The sequence below is a fragment of the Castor canadensis genome, chromosome 1 (assembly GCF_047511655.1).
Source record: "Castor canadensis chromosome 1, mCasCan1.hap1v2, whole genome shotgun sequence".
Lineage (NCBI taxonomy): Eukaryota > Metazoa > Chordata > Mammalia > Rodentia > Castoridae > Castor > Castor canadensis.
This window is the reverse complement of record NC_133386.1, coordinates 204,003,408-204,025,512: the sequence shown is the minus strand read 5'-3', so window position 1 is coordinate 204,025,512 and position 22,105 is coordinate 204,003,408. Positions and strand designations below refer to the sequence as shown.

Below are 22,105 nucleotides of genomic sequence, written 5' to 3'. Positions count from 1 at the left end.
CGGAACGCGCTTTTCTGGACTGTCTCTCTAGCACTGTTCCCCCGGGTCGGCACCAGAGAGGAGCGGCCCAAAGGCGCCAACTTTGGCTCTGGGTAAAGTTTGAGGATGGATGGGCAGAGCAACAAGTGCACGCAGGTGTGATTGTAAATGTAATCCTTAGCCCTACTGGAGCCAAGCTTTGCCATACTGGGTGAACAGAGGCAGGTCGCGTCCCTGTTTGAGTTCTCTCCTTGAAGGGGAAGCAGCCGCATTAGGGTCTCCCTAATATGCTTGCGACTCATGGTCTCTGTAGGTCAGATATTTATTGAGTGATCAGTTCACTGCCAGTTTCTGTTACCAGGCTCCTGCCCTAAAGAGCACCTAAATATGGGCTTTTGTCAATTTAAGCCCATTTAGTAATTTAGCTGCCTGGTGTAGAATAAGCACTTCATAGAACATGGTTGGAAGGATGAATGAACTAACACACTAAACCTGGTAGAGGACTTCAAATTGGGCATGGATTCCTGCTAATGGGACTGGGGTGGGAGGAGTGGATTTGGGCTAGACCAGGCCTTGGTATGAGCTCTGATTGTTGGGATCTGTCTGGTTGTGCCCTTCCATTGCACAGAAGAGGCTGAGTGTGAACTCTGGTAGACAGAAGTTAGGGTCTGTAGGCAGGCATAAGGTTATCTGTTTGAACATGACCTTGGGTTGTAATCTCAATAAAGGAAGTCCTCAGGTTTTGGCTCTGATGTGGGTGTAGGGCAGGCCCAACCTGTGGGGTTTCCCTCAGCCCTGGATGAGTCAGGACCCACACACACCTAGTGGATCCTGGGAGGCGCTGTCCAGTCAAGAGAGCCTTTCCCACAGTCCAGACACTTTGCTAGTTCACAAGCCTTTATTTGGGGAGGGTGATTACGGAGCTGCCCACAGTTTCTGTGCTGGACAGAGGCAGAGTTCTTGAAATAGCTTCCCTGAGCAAGGAAGGGAACATAGATGCCCTCTGCCAGCGGTAGGTAGTATGCCAGAGCCAAAGCACTGAAGTATAGTGGAGAAGGTGCATGCAAGGGGGTATTCACAATTCCTGGGGCCACTTATGAAGAAGGGCAGAGAGGTGAAGGGGCCTGGAAAGCGAGTAGGCTCTTGCGTTCTATCCACATCCATTATGGTAGGCCTTTGTGGGCAGTCATTTTTCCTCTCTGAGCCTGCTTCCTCCTCTGTAGACTGGGGGCAATAGAGTCTTCCTGGAGGTATGAGGGAGGTGATTATGATGACCACAGGCCACCTGTTTCTACCGCTCAGGCCAGCTGTCACAGGTGGGAAGCACTGTGGGAGTTTTCAGTAGGTTCTAGAACTATCCTGGAATTTGCATAAGACAAAGAAAGGGGCTTTAATCTCAAGTTGTCCTGGGATTTGTCCAAGACCAGGGGCCTAGCCAGGTTCTCTCCTGTAGGTGACAGGAAGAGAGATACACCTGGAAGGATGGAGAGGAGGGTCTGGGCTTGGGCCACTCCCATTTGGGGTGGCGGTGGCTGTGTGTGTGTGTGTGTGTGTGTGTGTGTGTGTGTATGTGTGTGCATGTGTGTGCAGCTGCTGTTGCTTCTTGAGAGCTAACATCCCAGGGCAGCTGTGGGCTGGATAGAGACCTTTGAGAGGACAAAAACACCAGCAGCCCTCAGATACTTGTTTATGTTCCTTAGCCCAGGAGTCTTTGATATCAAAATGGCCCTGCTGCTCTGAAACAAACCTGAGACATGGGGGTGAGGAGGAGGCTGGGGTGGGACAATATGGAAAGAGGCAGGGAAGAGTCCAGGGAGTGGAGGGCACCTCTGCCCCTCCCCCTAGCACTTCATCCCTGCCCCCTGACCCAGTGCTATTTGAAATGAGACAGGAAGTGGGCAACTGGGTAGTTGGGCCTGTCGATGCCCAGGCCCTGGCAGAGGCCCAGCAGGCGGTGGCAGGCCTCGGCATGGGTGTGCCCAGTACAGGCCACATTGCAGAAGGGCTCCTCATACTTGTCAGGCTCCAGATTCTCCTCCAGCAGATTGAGGCGAAGCAGGCCCTGATCATGCAGGCCCTGCAGGGTCTCTCGGGTGGTGGTGGAACTCAGCACCTGCAGGTGTTGAGACAACACACACATGATGCCAACCAGGTGGCCACGAGCCCGAGGGTGGGTGGGCAGGGCAGGCCGCAGGCCACAGGCCACCATCGCAGAAGCCAGCAGTATGTCCACACCATAGAGCTCCAGGATCCAGTTGCGCAGGTAGAAACCGCCCATGCGGGGGTTGATCTCAATTAGCCGGGGTCCAGCCCCTGTCAACTTGAGCTCCACATTGAAGACCCCATCAAGCAGGCCGCAGCCCAGGCAACAACGAAACGCTGCCTGCACCATCTGAGCCTCCTGCTCTGGTGCCAGCACAGTGGGCATGCAGGCTGCCGTCTCTGTGAAACCAGGCAGCTTCGTGGGGCCATTGTCGGAGACAAAGGCAGCCAGCAGTCGGCCGCCAAATAGTACCAAGTCCACATCATGCTCGGTGCCCTCGACAAACTCCATCAGCAGCATGGCATTACCCCAGCCCAGCCCAATGCCTGGGTGGTCAGCCTCACCCTGCAAGTCACGGGCGATCCGGGAAAAGTGCTCATGGCACTGTGGCCCATCCTTCACTAGCTGCACGCCCACTGCTCCTGACCCGAACTCCAGCTTCATCACACCTGGCAGAGGTACCTGATGGACAGCTCTTTCCACATCAGCCTCACTCTCCAGTGGGCAGCAAGGCACGGCATGGAGGGAGGGTGCAGGCCAGGGTGGGCCCTGGTGGCGCAACAGGTGCAGCTGGGTGCGGCTCTTTTGCTTGGCCAGGCACATGGCAGTTGGGGTGTTGCAGGGCAAACCCAGCTCCTGGCAGAGCAGGGCTGTGAGCACCAGGCAGTCATCCCAGAAGGAGAAGCAACCATCTAGCTGCAGGCCTCGTGCCCGCACCTGCTCAGCCAGCAGCCGTGCATTCTCCTCATCCCTCCGATGCTCCGTCACATCAAAGTGGATGAAGGTCTGCACCAGCTGCGATGCAAAGTGGTTGGGGTGTGAATCTACCACGTGCAGCTGCAGAAACCACAAGAGGATGGCATGCCCAGGTCAGCAGGTTCTGGGTGTGGAAGAGACAGGATGGGGCCTAAGATAGGTCCCTAGCCTGCAGGGGAGACGGGTTGTAAAGACTAGGTGATCAATAAATGTTTGTTAATTGAATAAGAGACAGCAGCATCCTAAAAGAGACAGTGCTGGGCTAGTGAAGTGGCTCAAGTGGTAGAGCACCTGCCTAGCAAGCACGAGGCCCTGAGTTCAAACCCCAGTACCGCCAAAAAAGAAAGAAAGAAAAACAAAAAAACATAGTGCTAAGCTGAAGAACAGGTATCAGCCAGAGGAAAGAGAGGAGAAGGCTGCTGGAAGGAAGGACAAAGTCTGGGTGGGAGAGGTGGAGTGCAGGGAGAGTGTGCAAGAGGGTATATAGTGGCACATTCCCACAAGCAGCCTCCTGCAGGCTTGGAAAAAAGCCACCAGGATGAGGGTAGGGACAGGTAGTTTGCCTGTCATTCACTCCACATATTCTGACACTAGAAGTTGCCACACAGAAATTCTGTGGGGCCCTGTGTCCCCAAAGGTTATGGCTCAGTGGGGCAACACAGATCCAAAGCAGCTGATACATAGAGCAGAGCAGCCACTGACAAGGGAGGGGAGGTGGCTGTGTGCTTTGTAACACTTGGCATCAGGAGTGGGGTCATAGTCTAGCTGGACAACACACTCCGAGGCAGGGAGCAAAGAGTCTGGGATGGCTGGAGGGTGGTTCCCTGGGGAGTGTCACTGTGGGAGAGGGGAGAGGAAGCCTCTGTGGTTGACTGAGAAGGCCTGTTTTCTTATCTGGTCATTGGAACTAAGACTGTCTACAGGAAGCCTGAATCCTAGCTAAGAGATCAGGAGGATTGAGCCTTGAAGCCAGCTTGGGCAAACAGTTCACGAGACTATCTTGAAAAAACCCCAACACACACAAATAAAAGGGTTGGCGGAGTGGCTTAAGTGGTCGAGTGCCTGTCTAGCAAGTGTGAGGCCCTGAGTTCAAACTCCAGTACCGTCAAAGAAAAAAAAAAAAAAAAAGAATTATCTACACGTCTGCCTGGCTTGTTGTAATGGGAGGCCACTGCTATAAACTTGAGATCTGTAAACTGCACCTCCTGCAGGCCTTGGGTGCCAAGTATCAGGAATTCAACCTCAACCGCCCGCCCTTTTCCCAGGACAGAGCCAAATCTGCTAACCTTGAAGGTGTCCCCTGTCCCCTGCCATCCCATCCCATCTATTCCAGCCTCTTATTTCTGTGGAGGGCTCGCTGCCCTTCCCAGGGGCCTTTCACACTTGGCGAGGACAGAAGGACCTCTAACAGCGGTAGAACAGCGGGTTGTTCCCGGGCGCCTGGAGGACGCCCCGCGCAGGCCCCGCCCCAAGGGCTAGCTCCGCCCCTAAACCCCAGTCCCGCCCCTAGGCCCCGCCTCCACCACTCAGGCAGCAACTCCGGGCGGGGCCCCGCCCACCTTGAGCCCGTAGTCGCGCGCAGCCTCCCACACGAACTTCTTGCTGACACCGCCGGCTCCGATCACCAGCAGCTGCTTGCCCTCCATGAGGCAGTGCGCCGAGCGCCGGAGCATGGTCTCCACCAGCAGCGCGGCCGCCGTCTCCTCGGCCGCAGGTCCAAGGCGCGGCGCGGCCCACAGCCCCTCGAGCGCACCGCACGCCTCCAGGCACAGGCCGCAGTTCAGCTTTAGGGCCACCGGGGTCAGCGCGCGGCCGACCACTGTCAGAGCGAAGTCCACGCCTGTGCCGGTCGAGGAGCGCGGGCTCAGAGCCGTGGCCCTCGGCCCTCGATCTCCCCATCCCCCGGCACCCAGCTCGTGTTGTCCGCAACTCACCAAGGAAGTCAGTGCGGGCCTGGCGCCCGCCGCGCTGCTCTGCGCTCAAGCCGGCCTCCAGGGCCAGCACCGCGGCCAGCGCGGCCTCAGCTGCCTCCTTGACGCGCTGCCGCACCACCGCCACCTGCGCCGCCTCGCCCAGGCCGCACTGGGCCAGCGCCACATCCAGCGTCCTTGGCAAGGTGTTCTGATGTCGCAGAAGTCGGTCTCCACGACCTACACCGCACACCACCTGGGCAGGGTATGGCTCAAAGGGCTGGCCCAGGAGGAGGCGTTCTCCCAAGACTGACTCCTCTAAGTCCTCCCTCCTATCTTGCTGCAAGTGCACCTTCTGGGCAAGATCCAGTCCAGACCCTTAGCTGGGCATTCAAGAAGTCTTACCCCCTCCAAAATGGCTTAAACTGCACAAACCACCCATCCTCCCCTGCCATGCCCATCTGGTCTCCAGACTGCCAGGGACTTTACCCAGGTTTCCAGTCCAGGCTGGGATCTCTGCTCCCTGACAGCATCAAGCATGCTTTTGTTCCTAGCTCCTGCAGCCACCCTAGTGTGTCCAAGCCCTAGCCTATCCCCTGGAAGCCCCTTCTCTTCCCCATTGGAGCTCTGCCCTGAGGGTAGAATGTCTCCTTCATAGCTTGGCTCAGAGCTGGGTACCCAGAGGTTCCCCAAGTGTTTCTAAGCTCCCCAGCTTGGAGGCCAATTCTGTAGGGCCAGAGGTTTAGAGAGACCCTAGATTAGTTTCCTCTGTAAGCAAGAATGCTTGGGGAAATGAATCAGCCCCCTGTGTACTAGCACCAGCATGGACTGAGCACAGGAGCAGGGTCTCCTGATTTAGGAGAGGCTCAAGAGGGCTGGAGGAGAAAGGAAAAGTTATCAGGCCCAGGAGTTCCCCTGAGATAACAAAAATCCCCTCAAAGATTTTGTTCTGACTGCCCACAGACTGTCCAGGGCCACCTTCATCAGCTTAGTGGAGCTGGGCCGGGGTGTGGTAGATAGGATCATGACCTGGATCTAGGCCACTCTCACCTTGCTCAGCAGGGGCCTGTCACCCTGAATCCTACACACCACGGCACAGATACGTACAGCCAGCTCAGGGCCAGGTGAGGGGCCGTCTGAGGGAAAATGGGGAGGTCTAAGCCCAGCACAGATGATCCAGGAGGCTGAGCCACGCTCCCACCCCTGGCTGGCACAGGTGGCTCTCACCTGAGAAGGGCAGCTGGGCAGGTGGGCACATAGCCTCCACCAGGACACCCTCTTCCTCCTCTAGCTTCTCCAGCAGTGTCAGCACTGTGTCCACCACTGTGTCTAGCTCTGTCCGGGGGTGGAGACACAATGTTTGCCGCCCCTGCCAGCGCCAGCCGCTGAGCTTCACAGCCACCTGCAACAGAGAGGGGAAAGGGACCTCCTTGCCACCACCCCATGTACCTGAAAGGTTGAATGCTCATGTACAGGTGCCAATGAGTAAACTGAGGTAAGAGGGCAGGGCATTGCTCCAGAGAGATGGCTCAGTGTCAGGGCTACGAGCTGGGGACAGCTCCCCAGTAGGACTTGGTAAGGATGTGTTGGTTCCCTCCTGCTGGTATCTGCACAGAGCCTCCGTGTGGGCAGGGGCTTGTTACCTGCAAGGCATCACCCAGTGCCTCGGAGTGCAGAAAGTCTCCTACTTCCTCTTTCACTAGTGTTTCCTGGCCTTCTTTGCCACTCAGCTCCACCAGCCGTAGTCCCGGGCTGGCATCCCCTCCCCGCAGCAACCCTGGAGGCTTGTAGGTGAAAGCCAGGGTGGCTGGCACGACCACACCACCCTGTTGGGACAGCAACCGCCTCATCAGCAGCCGGTCCTCCAACAGCCGAGCCAGCTCCACAGAAGCTCCTGTAGGGCAAGTCAGGTTGCGAGCCAGCTCTGCTGCCTCCCGGCCCCCACCAGGTCCTGGCCCCAGGCTGGCCAGGAAGTAGGTGGCACGCCGAGGAGGGACAAAGTCATCCAGGAATGTCAGGCCCCCTGGGTGGAAGCTCACAGCCTTGGAGACCAGCAGAGTGGCCTCACCCGGCTGTCCCAGTGCTGGCACTTTTGTCAGCCAAGCAGGGGACAGGCAAAGGAGCATGTTTCCTGTAAGCAGACAGAGACAGGTGGTTAGTCAGGGAAGGCTCTATTCCACCAGCAGTCCCCACCTCCAGCTGGGGCTTCTGTGTCATGGGGGGCAGGCGTTCCCAGAACCCACCCCTATTCCGAGTATGGCAGCTGGCCCCATGGAATGCTGGCTGTTGCCAAGCTTGGTGGGGTATTTTGGGATATGGCTGGACCAGGGCGGGGCTGCCCTTTCTGTAGGAGGGGGCGGGGTACTTGGGCACACACTCACCAGGGCTCTGGACCCCACCCTCCAGCAGCACAGACAGAAAGGTGCTGGGGGATCCCAGAATGCACAAGGTCACCTCTGCCCCAGGGCAACCTCAAGGGAAGAAGAACATTGCAAAGCTCACCAAGGGCTCCCCTTGCTGCCCTCTGCCCACCGTCCCCCGCCCCCACCCCTTCCCCCACCTCTGGGCCCCAGGCTCTTCTTGGGGAGCAGATGAGAAGGGTGCAGGGGACAGAAGGGAGCTGGATTGGGAAGAGGGAGTGCCCACCCATCCACACATCTTGCTGGTGGTTCTGAAGGCACTGAAGAGCTGGTACTACCCTGAAAAGCCAGTGTTCCAAGGTAGTACCTTGGAAAAGCCACTGTTTCTCTGCACCTGTTTTCCAGTCTATACAATGGGACCAAGTCTGTGATTCTCACATATTCTAGTTGTGGAAACTTCAGATCACACAAAATTATTGTGGCCACCTGACTTATATATAAAACATATAAAGCAGGGGAGGAATCTTGGGATCTCAGCAGCTCAGCTATCTCCACAGCCCTCCCAAGTCACTTCTCTAGAAGTTTCAGCTCCACAGAATGTAATTTGCAAATCCCAGGCCTGGATTTCTGGGGAACAGGGTGGGGGGGTGGGACAGTAGAGAGCCCTGATCTGACTTCACTGATGCCAGATGCTCTTGCAAATGATGCCTGTCTTCCCTAAGCAACCTGGCTTTGCCTCCTTACCTTTAGATGGAACCAGAGCCTGGGAGAAGGGGCCAACCTCCATAAGGATAGGGAATCAACTGGCTGGGGGCCCTTCCCTGCCCCCAGGGGTGCACTCCTCCATGGAGCCCTCAGGCACCTGTGCGGGGCACCTGGCTGCGGTCCTGGGTCTCTGGAAGGCCAGCTTGCTGCAGACAGCTCTGCAGGAGACTGTAATAGTAGACAGTCCAGGCTTGCGCCTCAGCCCCCTCCGGGGAGCCCTTGCAGTCCAGGCCTACATCCTGCCGCCAGGGGCCAGGGAAGCAGCCTGTGGGTGGCAGGCCAGAGTCCCCTCTCCATGGGCCCTCCTCTTCTTCTAGGTCCTTGGAGCCTAGCGGGCAGTCCCACTTGGAACTCGATGGATCCAGGGAGAGCTGAGGGGGGCAGAAGTGACAGGTCTTGGGCAGGATGAGCACAGATCACCCATGACATTAGGTCACCCAATAGTGTAAGTCCTCCCATCTCTCCCAACCTGGGTCACATTCAGGGAATCAGGAGAAGGACTTGGGGGAAAGATGCAGTTAGCAGAACAGAAAGTATAGGTGTGGTGCTTCCGCCAGAGAGCAGGAAGCAATGTCCCCATTGGCAGGGCCACTGACCCCCATTCCATGCCAGTGTCTGCCCTAGCTGGGTTCACGGGGCAGTGTTCTTTGTTTTGTTCATCAAGGCCAGGTAGCACCCCAACAATGCCTGGTACACACTAACTGCAGCATAAATGTTTGCCAACTGAAGAACTGATGAGGAATGAGCCCAGTGTCACTTTACCAGGGTCTTGATATTTGCCCAGCCCTGCCTTGAACTCTTGATTCTCTTGCTTTGGCTTCCCCCATGCTGGGGTTACCAGCTTGGCTCTTCCTTCTTTTCAGGTGTGTGGAGTCCTGGCATGCTTTCTTTGAAGGAAATCTGGCACCCCTGACCCCTCTTTGAGGCTGGTTGACTGGAGGAGGGGGAGCTGCTGCTGGGAGGTTCAATGTGACCTTAGGTAGGGACACTTATTCCTTGCAGTCCTCTGTTCTGGACAAGCCTGCCATCTAGACCTGTCTTCCAGTGAATGAGCTAGTCCACTTTGGGCAGGTTGTGGGGTTTCTCTGGGCCTGGTGTGTGGCCGGTGCCTGCTCTGTGCCCCCTCAGGGGTGCTGAGGAGGTGTGGACTGGGAGGATCACTTAGTGGCTGAGAGACACTGCAATGGGGCTGGGATGGCAGAGGTTTGGGCCCCAGAGCTGGGCTTTGGTCTCGGGTGTCTTCTCCACTAGAAGGAGAGAGCCCTGATGGCTGGGTCAGTGTCTCCCTGTTATGAACCAAACCTAGAATGGTGCTGGGGACACAGGTGGTACTTAACAGAGGCTGTGGAACAAGTGACTGTCAAGGGTTGGCTGCACCCACCTCTGGGGGCTGACCAGGGACAGATGAGTGTCTGACCCAGGGGTGGGATCAAGGACATGGAGCTGTCCACACCAGGTAAGTCCTCAGGGTAGGTCTCTGGGTGCCTGCTGTTGCCCCCTGGGCCCTCCCTCAGTCCAGGGACTTGGGCCTTTGTGGGGAAGAACCACAGGAGACTCACCATCTTGAGGGTGGAGAGGCTGAAAGACTGAGGGACAGACAGAGAAACAAAGCCGGGAATCAGGACAGCCAGTCCCTACCACACCTTCCAGCCCCTAAGGTTTTAGGACCTGAGATACCCTCTGTCCCTGTCCCTTCTAGGAGATGGCCAAGGTTGCCCCACCCCCACCCCGAGGAGGAGGAGGGACTTCGGTCCCACGGACCCCAAGGGTCCTGTACCCCTGAGCTTGTCCATCCCGGATTGCCCCAGCTGCTCTGAGAGGCAGGGGGCGCCGGGAGTCCCGGTGAGTGTGCGGAGTGAGTGTTGAGGGTCCCCGACCCGCAGCCCCCCTTCCTGGCTCCCCCGGGGTGGGGCCGGGGACCGCAGGGGTACCTGCGGGTGGTGACGGCTCGGCGGGGCTTGGCGAGCAGGCGCGGAGAGAGCGGGTGCAGCGGTGGCGGCGGCACAGCGCGGGGCTGCGGGCGGCGGTGTCGCTTTATATAGCACTCCGCTGCATGCCCAGAGCCGGGCGGGGACAAGGGCGGCCCTAACCCACACGCCCGGGCCCCGCCCCGCCCCCCACGTCCCAGGTCTGGGACACGCGGGCTACGGGGCACTGGGACCGACCAGGGAAAGAGATAATCCTCGTGACAACAGGCGATCTTCAGTCCTGACAGAGGGCCAAAAGCAAATGGACAGGCACTGACCAGACACAGAGCTGCAGTGAAGAGACAGACAGAGATCCATCACGGAGAAGAGATGGAAAGACAGATGGAAACAGAAGAGGGGATGGGGTGGGGGACAGTGACAGCAGAGTGGGCAGAGCCTGGTACTGGAGTGTGGTGGGGGGGTGTTGGGCAACGGGCACGCAGCCTGCCCTTAGATGGAGTTCAACGCCTAGCACACCTGCAGCTGTCCATCCCAGACAGGAGTGCCATGCCTTAGTGCAGACTCCCCAAAAGGTCCTCCAGGGCCAGGGCCTCTGCACATGCATGGAATCCTGGCCTCACCTCCTGGGGACCATCCAGTAGAATGGCTCCTGAGAGCAATCCCAATTCCCAGGGCTACCTCGCCCCTACCCTGGCAGAGACTGGACAGAGGCGCAGGGATTCCAGTGACCTGCACACCCACCAGAAGGGGCTATCTATAAAATCTGCTCTGCTCTTCGACGCCCAGGTTCACACACACACACGGTTACACCTACAATCTTCAAAGACCCACACACTCACACCCAGGTGCACCCGTGGTACCCCCACAGGCTCACACCATCTCCTGGTGTATTTCACATCAATGAGTTTCAATCCTAGTTCTGGCCGTAGAACCTGGGCACCTCCTTTGTGTCCCGAAATTCACTTTCCTTCTGCCCAGATGGAGTCAGTTCCTGTCCTGTAGGGTTTCTCCACCTCACACCCCACACTCAGCCCCTCCCCCTGCCTGTGTTCACACCTCCTGTTATCCCAAAGAACATCCTGGGCTGGGAGAATGCTGAAGGCCAGCAGCACTTGTGGGGACAGAAGTGGCAGCTTGTGGACCCTTCCCATAATTCATGCACAACAACCTAGAAGGACCCACCCCTGTCTGCTACTGGGATACCCCAGCCCACACGAGCTTTCTAGAACTGCTGTGGGCTCTCCCAGCTCCGGGTCTACACATGGCCCTCCCTGTTGCCACCCAGGTCCTGCAGTGAGATGTAGCCATCCCAGAAGACCTATCCCCTTGCTGTGTGCACAACCTCAGTTCCCTTCCAAGAGATCCTGCTGTGGGGCAGGGTGGGGCGTGAATGTCATCCAAAGAGTGTGCTCTTTCCCATTTAATGGGCTCTGCAGCCTCCAGGGACTCAGTTTCTCATCTTTGAATGGGAATGGCTGTGTGTCCTCAGCCCAGGTTTGGCTGGTAAGGGGTACCTGTGCTAGGTGAGCTCTGAGTGGTTGGTCAGCAAGTGTTTCTGACCTTACATCAGGCATTGTGCAGAGTCTCACTTAACACTTGACACTATGAACTAGCAGCTATGATTCTCTGCCTTTGTGCACAGGAAAGTGAGGTTCAGAGAGATGGTATAATTTGTCCAGGGTCACACAGTTTGTGAGAGGCCAACTGTGATCTTTTCCCTGCCAGAATGAGGGCATACCTACCCAGAGAACAGTGTGGTGCTGTCCCTTTCCCCACAGCCAGCCTGGCAGGGCACCAAGACAGTTTGCCTTGTAGGTGATAAGAGAACAATTCTAAGATGTCCTAAATTTAATTATGAAAGTGGGAAGGTGGAGGGAAGGAAAAATAACAGAAGTGAATGTGCTAACAGCTTCAGGTCAAACCCACAAATAAAACTGGTCCACATTCCTAAATACATGTTGAAACCTTGACTCCATGCCCTGGGAGATGGGTGATAAGAGTGACATCACATTTTGACAACCCAGTCAATCAAGAAGCAATGCTAAACTGGATGTGGTGGTGCATGCCTGTAATCCCAACAACTTGGGAGGCAAGAAGATCACAAGTGTGAGACCAGCCCGGGAAAAGTTAGTGAGACTCCATCCCAAAAACAAAATACAAGCCAGGCCCCGGCGGCTCACACCTATAATCCTAGCTACTCAGGAGGTAGAGATCAGGAGGAATGCAGTCTGAAGCCAGCCTGGGCAAATGGTTTCTTGAGCAGCTATCCCGAAAATACCCATCACAAAAAGGGCTGGAGTAGTGGCTCAAGGTATAGGCCCTGAGTTCAAACCCCAATACCACAAAAAACAAACAAACAAACAAACATACATACAAAAGAACTGGGGGCACGGCATACTTGCATACAAGAGGACTTGTTTCAGCCCTAGGAGGCTGAAACAGGAGTATCAAGTTTGAAGCCAGCCTGGGCTACGTAGCGAGACCCTCAAAAAAGCCCAAATGAAAAAACAAGGGATGCTACTTCTCACTGACAGGCCTCCAGCCTCAAACTTTGACCCCTTCAAGTTGTCCTGCCTCTCTTATCTATAGCCAATGGACAGCCAATGTAAGCAAGCTACACTTTCTTTTCCCCAAGTTTTCATTATAAAACAGTCTGACTTTGTAGACGCGATGGACATTTTCCCAACTGTTACGCAGCCTTGTGTCTGGGGGCTGCAGAAACTTGTCCAAGCTCCAATTTTTCTTCTGGCTAGCTTTGTAATGGCTCAGTAAACACTCTTATTTCAGGCAGATATCTGTCACAAGAGTTACGCAAAGGGAGGACAATCAAAGTTGAGCAACTGCAGCCCAGACCAGGACAGGCAGGTGGGCAAGTCCTGTCACTGCTGGGGAAGTGGGGACAGGGCTGAGGTGGGCCAGGTAGGGGTAGGATGAGGTGAGACAGCTCCTGCCCGGCTAGACCGAATAACACTCATAGAACAATGAGTGCCACTGGAAGGGGTGTGAGTTCTTATCATCCCATTATCTGCAAAAGGAAACTGAGGCCCAGAAGGTTCAGAGCCCTTCCCGTCAGGAAATTCACAGGGGATCCAAGTCTGGCCTCTGAGTGTTTGGGACAGTATGGTGGGATGTGGGGAGAGTATCTCCGTAGCTGATAGCAGTGCAAGATGGAGACCTTGTATCCTCTCCCCCATCCCAGGTGGTGAGCCAATGTCTTTCCACTCTTGTGTGCCTCTCATTCATATCCTGGGGTGGATGTAGACTGACAGACACCCCCAAGTGCCATCCCAGCTTTAGTCTCCATAGATGGAGGGCTCTTCGGTGTGTTGTTTTCCTACTCTGAGCCTTCCCTGGCAGCTCTGCTGCTGGGTTTGCTCAGTATGGAGGTGCAGGTTGCATACTGTGTAAAGGCACCTGGCTGAATAGTCACTCTACACACTGCCACACCTGCACTCTAAGAAGAATGCATGTCACTTAAAGGAGGGGCATCCTTTCTCAACCAGTGTAAAGGCTGGCACAGCCTTGTGGAGGAAGGCCTATGAGAACAAGTGTTCACATGAGGAAGGAGCCTGTTCTCCTCCTGTCTGACCTTTCATTTCTGTTTCTGTGTATATGGTTGATCACGGGACCTGCAGAAGGGCTTCCCAGAAAATGCTTCCCTGAGTAGGAAGGCAGTGACTCAGCTCCAGCTAGAAGGGCCCTGCTGGAGACCACCTGTTGCTCTGGTCTGTGTGCAGCACCAGCCACTGCTACATGCCCCTCCCAGCTCATGGCTGAGGTGGCAGCTCCTGTTCTCCTATTTCCCCAGCCAAACAGCTGAACTATGGAGGGCAGGAATCACACTGGCAGACTCCCTGCTACCTGCCACCGTGCCTGAGATGCCCCCCTCTCCACCCCTTCTCCTGGGCAAAGGCATTTTCTGGCAAAGTAATGCAACCCAGAGGAAGAGTTTTGTGAACTTCAGGTGAAGCTATTACTTTAACTGCAGGCGCTCCTGTAGGTAGAGGGGAGAAGGAGGGACAGCTCTGGAAACTCCTCTAGGTCTATTTTTTCTTTTGGAGACAGGGCTGGCTTTGAACTTGTGATCCTTCTGCCTCATCCTCCCAAGTTTCCTCTAGATCTTTTAACACAGGACCCCTCAGGAGGATGCCCAGTGACAGGGCTGGTTTATAGGCTGCTAAGGCTGGAAGCAGGGGTAAATCTTGGGTCTGCCACAGGCAAGTTCCTTCCTCTCCTGAGCCTCAGTTTCCCCAGGAAGACTATGGATACAGGATTCTGTCTTCCAGGTCCATGGCAGGCTCCATGGGAGTGAGAGAGATCCACCTGGACCCTGGTAGGTGCCACATGGAGCACATTTCTGAAGTCTGTGGCCTTGTCATCAGAACATTCCAGACCCAGGCTCTGACAGGGGCCATGGCAGTGTTCTAGCACAGCTTAGACAGTCAGCGACCACCATAGAACCAATAAACTACCCATAACCTGTGAACCAAAGTACACATGCCTGCTATGAGATTTTTCCTGCCCTCGCACTCTTTCACCACCTTATTGCATACCAGGTAGGCTGCAACAACCAGGATAGTGAATAAATTTCCAAGGCTAAACTGATGATAGACACAGAGAAGAAATGTCAAGAACACCACACTTGTGACCAGTGGGAAATTTCCAGACCCTAGCCCACTCTAGCCAACCCATGAAAGCTTGCCTCTTTCTTTTTGAGGGGGGCAACCTGGTTTCTCTCTCAATCAGTGCCATCTCTGTTCTCCTTAAGCTGAAACCCCCACATACACCCCAATTAAACCCTCTGCTCAGTCTCATTTCTATTGTTTTGGTGCCAAAAGACCCCGTCTCCAGCATCATGGTCAATGGGATGGGTAGATTGAACACTACCTTACGTTCCTCCAGATCTTTCTCCAGAACTCCTGCCTTGTTCCCCACCTGCAGTGTGCTGGGAAGCTGCCCAGAGAGGCAGGGCAGCTGGGAATGGGCACTGTGGGGACACAGCCTGCACCGGAACCAGCCCTGTTGTCTTGACGATGGCTCGTGTCTCAGGCACCCCAGGCACCCATGGGGGCAATCAGTGGGTGTGGGAGGGCGTTTCCATGGTGGCAGTCCCGAGAGGGTGCACCAGGGCTCAGGGAGGACAAGGGCCTGTGGGACCTTTCTCCTTTGTCCTGGGCACACTAGGCCTTTGTTCTTGCCTGGCTCCCTTTGGCAGATGGAAGCAGGAGCATGGGTGGGGAGACAGACTTGGGTTAGCGTCCCCCCGCCCCAGGGAGTACAGAATCAGCCTGGTGGTGGGATGGGGGAACAGAGTAGGGGTCAGAGCCCCACTCCTGAGCCCAGCTTCCATTGGGGAGCCCTCCTCCCACAGGTGACTAAGCCTTACCTGCCATCCAGAGGCTGGGACAAGGTCACTTATAATTGGTTCCTGTTGCTGGTAAACACCTTCCCCAGCAGCCAATGGGAAGCCTCAGTGTGTCCTCTGGTGGGAACAGGGCTTGGAGGACCAGAGGAGAAAGGGCACATGTCCAGCGTGAATGGTGAAGGGCATTTGATCCAACTCTATCTAGGTGTCTGCTCAAGTCAAATTTTATTCCAGCCATCCCAGCTGCCCTTGGGGGGGGGTCCCTTAATCCAGCCAGCTCCCTCACTCCCGTGCTTCGTCAGTGTTGGCTTTGATGCTGGCCAGGGCCAGGGCACCAGGATTGCTCCATGGGTGGATGGCCTGCCCAGCTCCCCACAACCCCCTCTCTGTGAACTTCCTTTATCTTTGTGCCTGACACAGTCAGTCAAGTGAGGAGACTCGCCCCTCCCCTGCTGCATGTCCTTGCTAGGAATGGAGCTGAGTCACCAAATCCCAGCAATGATGTGCAGACCCTGTGTGAGGAGGAGCTGGTATTCGCCTCTTGGATGATTTGGATTGGGGGGAGGGCAGTGAGTCCATTACACTCAGAAGCGGGTGTCCAGAAAGGAGGCAGAGCCTCGATGGGACCTGGGGGCACCTTCAATAGGGGGTCCCCGGGCCCGAGTCAAGAGCCCATGGAAAGTCTTGCCACGTGTCTGGGGTTTGCGCCGTGGTGGCCTGGGCTCTTCTGGAGGCTGCACCACTATCTGGGGTAGCTCAGGCTTGGCACTTCCTTGTGCCCCAGCCAGCTGCTGGAATTCAAAGATGGCTTGGGCTCCAGAAAGGCGGGCCTGTGGCTGAGGGGGTGGCCCAGGCAACGACTTGGGCAGCTGAGTCAGCTGGACCCTGAGTTCCCGCTGCAGGTCCCGCTCAGATAGGGTAACACTGTGCACCTGTGGAGGACAGTTGGTGTTGATTTTGCCCGGGCTGAAGGAGGGGCAGGAAACCCTGAGGTCCCCACGGGGTGGGGCAGGCAGCACACAGCCCCAGGAAGTGGCTGAGGGCTGAGGGACTTGAAGACAGTGTCACTGGGGGAGCCACAGAAAGGCGCTGAGGCCCGGGGTTTTCACATTCTTTGCAGCTCAGAGGACAGGGACAGGAACTGAACCTGGTTCTCACTTTGGCTCCACTCCCCCAGTTGTGAAGCAGGGGACGGGTCACTGAGGAAGGTAGGCAGGAACATTCACCTGCAACATGAAGACATCCTCCTGCAGCTGGGCAGGGGGGATGGCTCGAAGGGCCCCAAGCGTCTCCAGGAGCCCTGGGCAGGCCGTGCGCTGCTCTGCAGTGCCCAGTGCCAGGCGCACCAGTGTTAACCCCACGCGGAACAGCACCCTGACACCTGCAGGCGGTGGGGGTGGGGGATGGGAGGCTCACTCACTGGGAGGCCTTTCTCAGTTCTACACCTGAGCCTGAACCTGCCCTCAGACATACTCCTTCTACCTTCTTGCAGCTCCACCCCCACCCCACCTCAAGCCAAGAGCAATAACAGAGGGAAGATTACAATTCGGGGGGTGTAGGCCCCTGCAGTGGCCAAGTCAGTTTCAGAAGTCCAGATACTTCTAGATGGGGCAGCCAGCCAGGAGCCAGGGGCTACTTACTACCTGATGCCAAGCTTTTTCTGGGCCTCCTCATTAAAACCTTCAGAGCATAGTGTTCATGAGTGCTCTCTCTCTCTCTCTCTCTCTCTCTCTCTCTCTCCACACACACACACACACACACACACACACACACACTATAACCTTGGACCGGTCCTGGAGTCTCACAGTTCCTTCCTGGCAGCCTCTGAACTGCTGAGAAAAGCAGCCAGAGGGCCACTGAGGCCTAGTGACAAGTGTGACTTGTAAAGGAACAATCTCCACTGCTGTCATCATGTCTATTACAGGGAGCCTACGAAGTGCTTGTCCTCAGGTGGAGGGAGCAGGAATCAGCTTGGCCGCCATGATTGGCCCTGCCCTTGAGGTCTGAGGCTGGGTGGGAGGTGACACATGGATAGCAACTTGGATACCTGTGGCCAGAGTTCTAAGTCAACTAGTGGTGCTCCCCTGTGTGGACAATCTAAATCTGTCTGGGCATACAGCAGGTGCTCAATAGATGAACTGATTGATTTCTACTATATTTTATATGCAACCTCTGGACATTGCATACAGAATAGAATGCAGATGGGTTACTGATGTGGGGTATTGAGGCCCAAAGAGTCCAGCTTGGCTTTACCTCAATGGCCCTCCAGCTGTATGAACCCAGCATCCTCCACTCTGGCTTTACCTCTCCATGCTCTCTTCCCTGAGTCTGCTGTAGCCTGGGCCCTGCCTTCAGTGGCCTTTCTAGTCCCCAGCCTCCACCTGTGCCCCTTCAAGTTCACCTCCTCCATAGAGCAGCCTGAAGCATCTTTTAAAACAGCAACCACCTCCTGCCACTCTTCTGCCACTCACTGTCACATCCCGTGTTTTATTTTCTCCATGGCACTTATGACATTCTATAAATATCTTGTTAATTTGGTTACTGTCACCTCCCATCCCCCGCCCCATCAGAATGAAGGTCTCACATAGTCACGTATTCCTGGCTGCCACAGGCATCCTTGCCTGGTGCCTGGAGGCCTTCAACCATCAGAGGCCATCCTGCTGTCAGCCATGCCCCAGCCACTCAGAGGCCACACCACACATAGTGACTGCTCCAGCTCTTGCCCCATGGGACCCCCCCCCCCCACTGGAGGCCTCCCTGGCCTCTATCCTGCCCCATGCAGCACCTGGCCTCCTTGGTGGCCCTCATCATGAGCTGTGGGCTCCAGTTCATTACACTGGTGCTATGCCACCCAACTATTTTCTCCAGAGATACACCCTAGCCCCCTGGTACAAGGCCCTAAAAGGGCAGACAGTGGCAGTAACTGAGCAGAACGAACTCAGAGAAGTGAGTTACCTAAGTGTACCCAGTGTACCCTCGCTGGCCCTGGCCATCCAGCTGCCCCACTCACCCTCGCTGAGAAAGGCATCCCAAATGCGGAGCACAGTGGGGAAGGGCAGGGAGCGGGTGAAGAGACACAGGAACCATTCAGGTAGGTAGAGCAGGGGCCCGACGCCCACCTGCTGTAGGTGCTTGTGCACACGTGGGAGCAGTCGCCGCAGCAGGGCCATGAACACCTCTGCATCCAGCCGCACAGCCTCCTGCAGACCTGTCCATCAGTCTGGCCGACAAATGCTGCCGGCACCTATACTCCCAAAACCCAGGCTTCTGCCCTGCTCTGTCCCCAGGCCCCCTCTGTCTCCAGCCCCCATGCCAGCCTCTCACCATATGGGGCCCGTAGTAGCCAGGGAGGTAGACCTCACAGATCTGCACCAGGCACCAGAAGGCCTCCTAGGGACAGGACACAGACCTATGAGTACCCACTCACAAAAGGACCATGGAGGGGGAGGCAGGATGGGGAATGGGGCTCAGTGCTGCTCCTACCCTGCTTAGTGCCTGCGGGAACCTTATAGAAAGAGTCTGACCTGCTAAGGGGCTGAGGGGGCAGAAGTACCAGCACTTAGGGTGCTGGGTTTAAAGGTCACAGGGTTGGAGCTCACGGGGCAAAGGAGAGTTCCAAAGTTCAACTCCTGGGTTCCTGGGGTCATTGGAGTCAGGAGGAATTGTCAGTGTTCAGAATCAGAAGTCATAAGGCCAAGATGAAATTTTCCAGACACCTAGGTCAGTGGGGTAAGGGCTGGGAGGAAAGGTCCCAGGTTCCTGGAGTCAAGGTCATTAGACTTGAAGGCCACTAAGACCGACTGGTCATCAGTCCCTGGATTACTATGACAGGGTTTGGGAGTAAAGGATCCCATGACCCTGAGGCCAGAGTTCCTGGGGTTAGGGGACATGGGTCCTACAATTGGGATCACTAGGTCACTAGGGACTGAGGGTCAGGTTGAAGGTCACTCACCTCTGGGGGCAGGTGCATGAGCAGCACAGCAGCCACAGGGCCCTGGGCCTGGCAGTAGCCCTGTTCCGGCCGATACAGGGTGTAAGCCTTGAGTACCTGCAGGAGCCCCTGCTGCCTGTGCCAGAAGACCCTATTAGGGTTAGCCCTCCAGGCAACCCTTACCCACCCTCTTTGACCTCTGCCCAGGTCATAGTGTTCCTGGCCCTTGCTGGGTCACCTGAGACACAAAGACATAAAGCTGGAGTGGGGAACTGGGCTGAAGCATCCAGGGATAGGGCTGGGGTCCCTGGGGCATTGATGGCCTCGTACCCATGACCCTGGGGTGACACAAACATCTCATGCAGAGGGAACTGGCGGTGCAGGTCCCTGCCAATGGTCTCCATCCACTGCGGGTCTCCAGGGGCCTCTGCCAGCTCCTGTGGGTGGCAGGAAGGCAATGTGAGTGTGGCAGAGAGCTCTGAGAAGGGGAGGTGAGACCCCCCCCCCCCCGACAACTCCCTCACCTGATAGGTGCGAGGACTGTTGTTCTGACACACTTGGGCCCCACACAGCAGGGGCCAGCACCGGGCCCGCAGGGATGAGGGGATACCCTTCCGGCACTGTATCTTTACCTGTCGGGGAGGCCAAGGGGCTCCATTAGGCCAGCCTCACTTGCTCCTATTGGCAGACCCCAAGCAAACCTCCCATTGATCAGGGGCCACTTGGGTGGTGGGGAGCAAAGGCAGGAGGTTCTGGGTAATAGGACAGGTACATTTTGCCAATAGGGGGCAAAGCTGGGAGAGGGGAGCCAAGGGTGCTGGTGCAAGGCCACTTTTCCCTCACCTTTTTGTACCTCCGTGACATGGTTTTCTCCCAGTGTGAGGTCATCTCCACCCACTTCATCTCCCGCTGGCGGATGAGGTCCGCAGGGGGGTGACCTGGCCTGGGGGTACATGGCACAGGTATTTCTTGACAGCTGTTTCCTAGAGCCCATACCTACCCCCTTCCTCCAGGCTACCTGGTAGACCCTGGAGAGCTCTGTGGGGACCCTGGGGGGTGACCTGGTGACCAGAAGCTGCCAGTGATTGCCATAGGTAAAGGAATGTGTCATAGGTAAAGTGTGTGTTGAGGGAGGGGCTGACTGACTGGCACTCATGACTGGGACACAGACCATGATTCATAGAGAAAGCTGCTTGGACAGAGACTTGGGACTGAGGAATATTGAGTTTGAGTCAGGAGTGCTGAGTTTGAATCAGGGGTACTGACCTCGAGTCAGGAGTACTGAGTTTGAGTCTGTTTCTGTCTCTGATCTGCTGTGTGACCTGGGGCAACTTTCTGTCTTTTTTTCTGTGTGTGTGTGTGTGTGTGTGTGCGCGCGGCACTGGGGTTTGAACTCAGGGCCTTATGTTTGTTAGGCAGGTGCTCTATCACTTGAGCCAAGTTTCTGTCTCTTGACCCGTTTATCTGTCTATAGATTGGGGAATTGAATGGGAAGATGTGTGGATTCTATGATTTAGATATGGGGTTCCTGGCCAGAGATTCAAAGGGCAAAGACAGCACCAGGGATGGGTGCGGGCCCTTAGAAATTGTGTAAAAGAAACATACAGGGTCTCTAGCTCTGTCTTTCCCTCGTTAGAATTCTACCTGGAGCCTGAAGAGAGGTATTGGCTGAGTCCCCAGCCCAGTCCCTACTACAAGACGCTCCTCAGATCCCTGAGGTTGGGCCTCACTCCAGAATTCCCTCAGTCCCTGCACACCACCATCCCCCATCCCAGCCCCACTTACCCCGGCTCTGCTGAACTGCCACCAATGAATCCATAGCGGTCTGCCTGGCGATATGGACCCGGCCCACTCAGTTCTGAGTCGGACCCCAAGGAGCTGGAGTCATCCTGCAACTCGGCTGGCTGCACCAGGTCCTCCCCCAGGGCCCGGGCCATGACACCCTACACTGCGTTGCCACAGGCTGCAAGATGTGGGTAGAGCCAGGGTAAGAGGACAATCTTGGCCAGCCTGGGGCCTGGGTTCCCAACCCACAGTCCTCAGCCCCTGGCTTGGTGGTGGGGCCAGAAGGTTAGGTTTCAGGGTATCTTACCAGGCCCCCTATGTGCCCTCTTTTATGGAGAGTGGCCTAGGCCCTGAAATGACAGAAAGGCAAGGCCTCTGTACAGATACCGGGCTCCAGGCCCAGCCCCTGTCCCCACCAGCACAGCTCACCTCCCTGCTGCACCTCACCTCCTCCTCTCACTTCCTCCTCAGACTCAGCTTCAGCAGCAAGTTGGGGGCCCCTCCCAAGAGTTGGGGGGGGGTTACCCCTTCCTCTGTGATGCTCTTCCTGCTTGCCCTAGTGCCCTTGAGCCACGGGCTCCTCCCTCCCTCCTCCTGTGCTGGGTGCGATGTGGCCTGGGCCTATCAGAGATAGAGAGAGCAGGACACCTTATTTTGAGGTTACCGGCACAAAAACCACTTAATGCAGGATTCCAATAAGAATTGTGGTTTATTTAATGTTTGCTGTTTACAAAGTAACACTTTTTTTTGGAGTGTCGGATTGAACCCCGGACCTTGCACGCAGTAGTCAAGTGCTTTGCCTGAGATACACTCCCAGCCCACTTTTAGCATGCACACAATGCAATATTAGGCTACTCAAAAAGTAATTATGAGACTTATAAAAATATTGGCTTAGCAGGTACCAGCTAATGTGAACCAAAACATGCTACGAGTTCGATAGCAGGTGTCTGGTCAGTTAGTTGCCTGGGGATCATAGATAAATGTCTCGAAGCAGTCCCTTGATTATCTCTGAACCTCAGTTTCCTTTTCTGTACTTCGAGGACTTACTCCGCAGCGTTTGAGG

The 22,105-nt window shown here is 56.0% G+C and overlaps 2 protein-coding genes across 5 annotated transcripts; both read right to left on the bottom strand.

Annotated features, from left to right (window-relative positions):
* Positions 1-858: 858 nt before the first annotated feature.
* Carns1 (carnosine synthase 1) lies at positions 859-10,022 on the bottom strand. The gene is made up of 10 exons (XM_074050108.1): positions 9,965-10,022; positions 9,593-9,619; positions 8,131-8,428; positions 7,290-7,379; positions 6,552-7,039; positions 6,136-6,310; positions 5,959-6,044; positions 4,933-5,164; positions 4,558-4,838; positions 859-3,079 (listed from the first exon to the last, which is right to left on the bottom strand). Exons 2-10 carry the CDS (start codon positions 9,593-9,595, stop codon positions 1,853-1,855), a joined length of 2,880 nt encoding a protein of 959 aa, XP_073906209.1. The 5' UTR covers positions 9,596-9,619; positions 9,965-10,022; the 3' UTR covers positions 859-1,852.
* A 5,888-nt stretch (positions 10,023-15,910) lies between these two features.
* Positions 15,911-21,624, bottom strand: Tbc1d10c (TBC1 domain family member 10C). Of its 4 annotated transcripts, none has more exons than XM_020167094.2 (11): positions 21,490-21,624; positions 21,350-21,392; positions 21,043-21,220; positions 20,101-20,200; positions 19,782-19,889; positions 19,588-19,694; positions 19,279-19,393; positions 18,651-18,716; positions 18,337-18,526; positions 16,553-16,707; positions 15,911-16,258 (listed from the first exon to the last, which is right to left on the bottom strand). In XM_020167094.2, exons 3-11 carry the CDS (start codon positions 21,192-21,194, stop codon positions 15,911-15,913), a joined length of 1,341 nt encoding a protein of 446 aa, XP_020022683.1. In that variant the 5' UTR covers positions 21,195-21,220; positions 21,350-21,392; positions 21,490-21,624. The 4 variants fall into 4 exon arrangements, with proteins under 4 accessions (XP_020022683.1, XP_020022682.1, XP_073906219.1 ...); XM_020167093.2 differs by having other exon boundaries at positions 21,472-21,502; XM_074050118.1 differs by having other exon boundaries at positions 21,350-21,490.
* Positions 21,625-22,105: the final 481 nt, after the last annotated feature.

Coding starts and splice junctions, on each gene's coding strand:
- Carns1 (XM_074050108.1), bottom strand. Junction 7,380..8,130: donor CAGCCAGGTGCCCCGCACAG/GTGCCTGAGGGC, acceptor TCTTCCCTTGAG/GTTGCCCTGGGGCAGAGGTG. Junction 4,839..4,932: donor GGCCCGCACTGACTTCCTTG/GTGAGTTGCGGA, acceptor CGACCGGCACAG/GCGTGGACTTCGCTCTGACA.
- Tbc1d10c (XM_020167094.2), bottom strand. CDS start 21,194: ATGGCCCGGGCCCTGGGGGAGGACCTGGTGCAGCCAGCCGAGTTGCAG. Junction 19,695..19,781: donor ACAGTCCTCGCACCTATCAG/GTGAGGGAGTTG, acceptor TGCCACCCACAG/GAGCTGGCAGAGGCCCCTGG. Junction 16,708..18,336: donor GGATGCCTTTCTCAGCGAGG/GTGAGTGGGGCA, acceptor CACCGCCTGCAG/GTGTCAGGGTGCTGTTCCGC.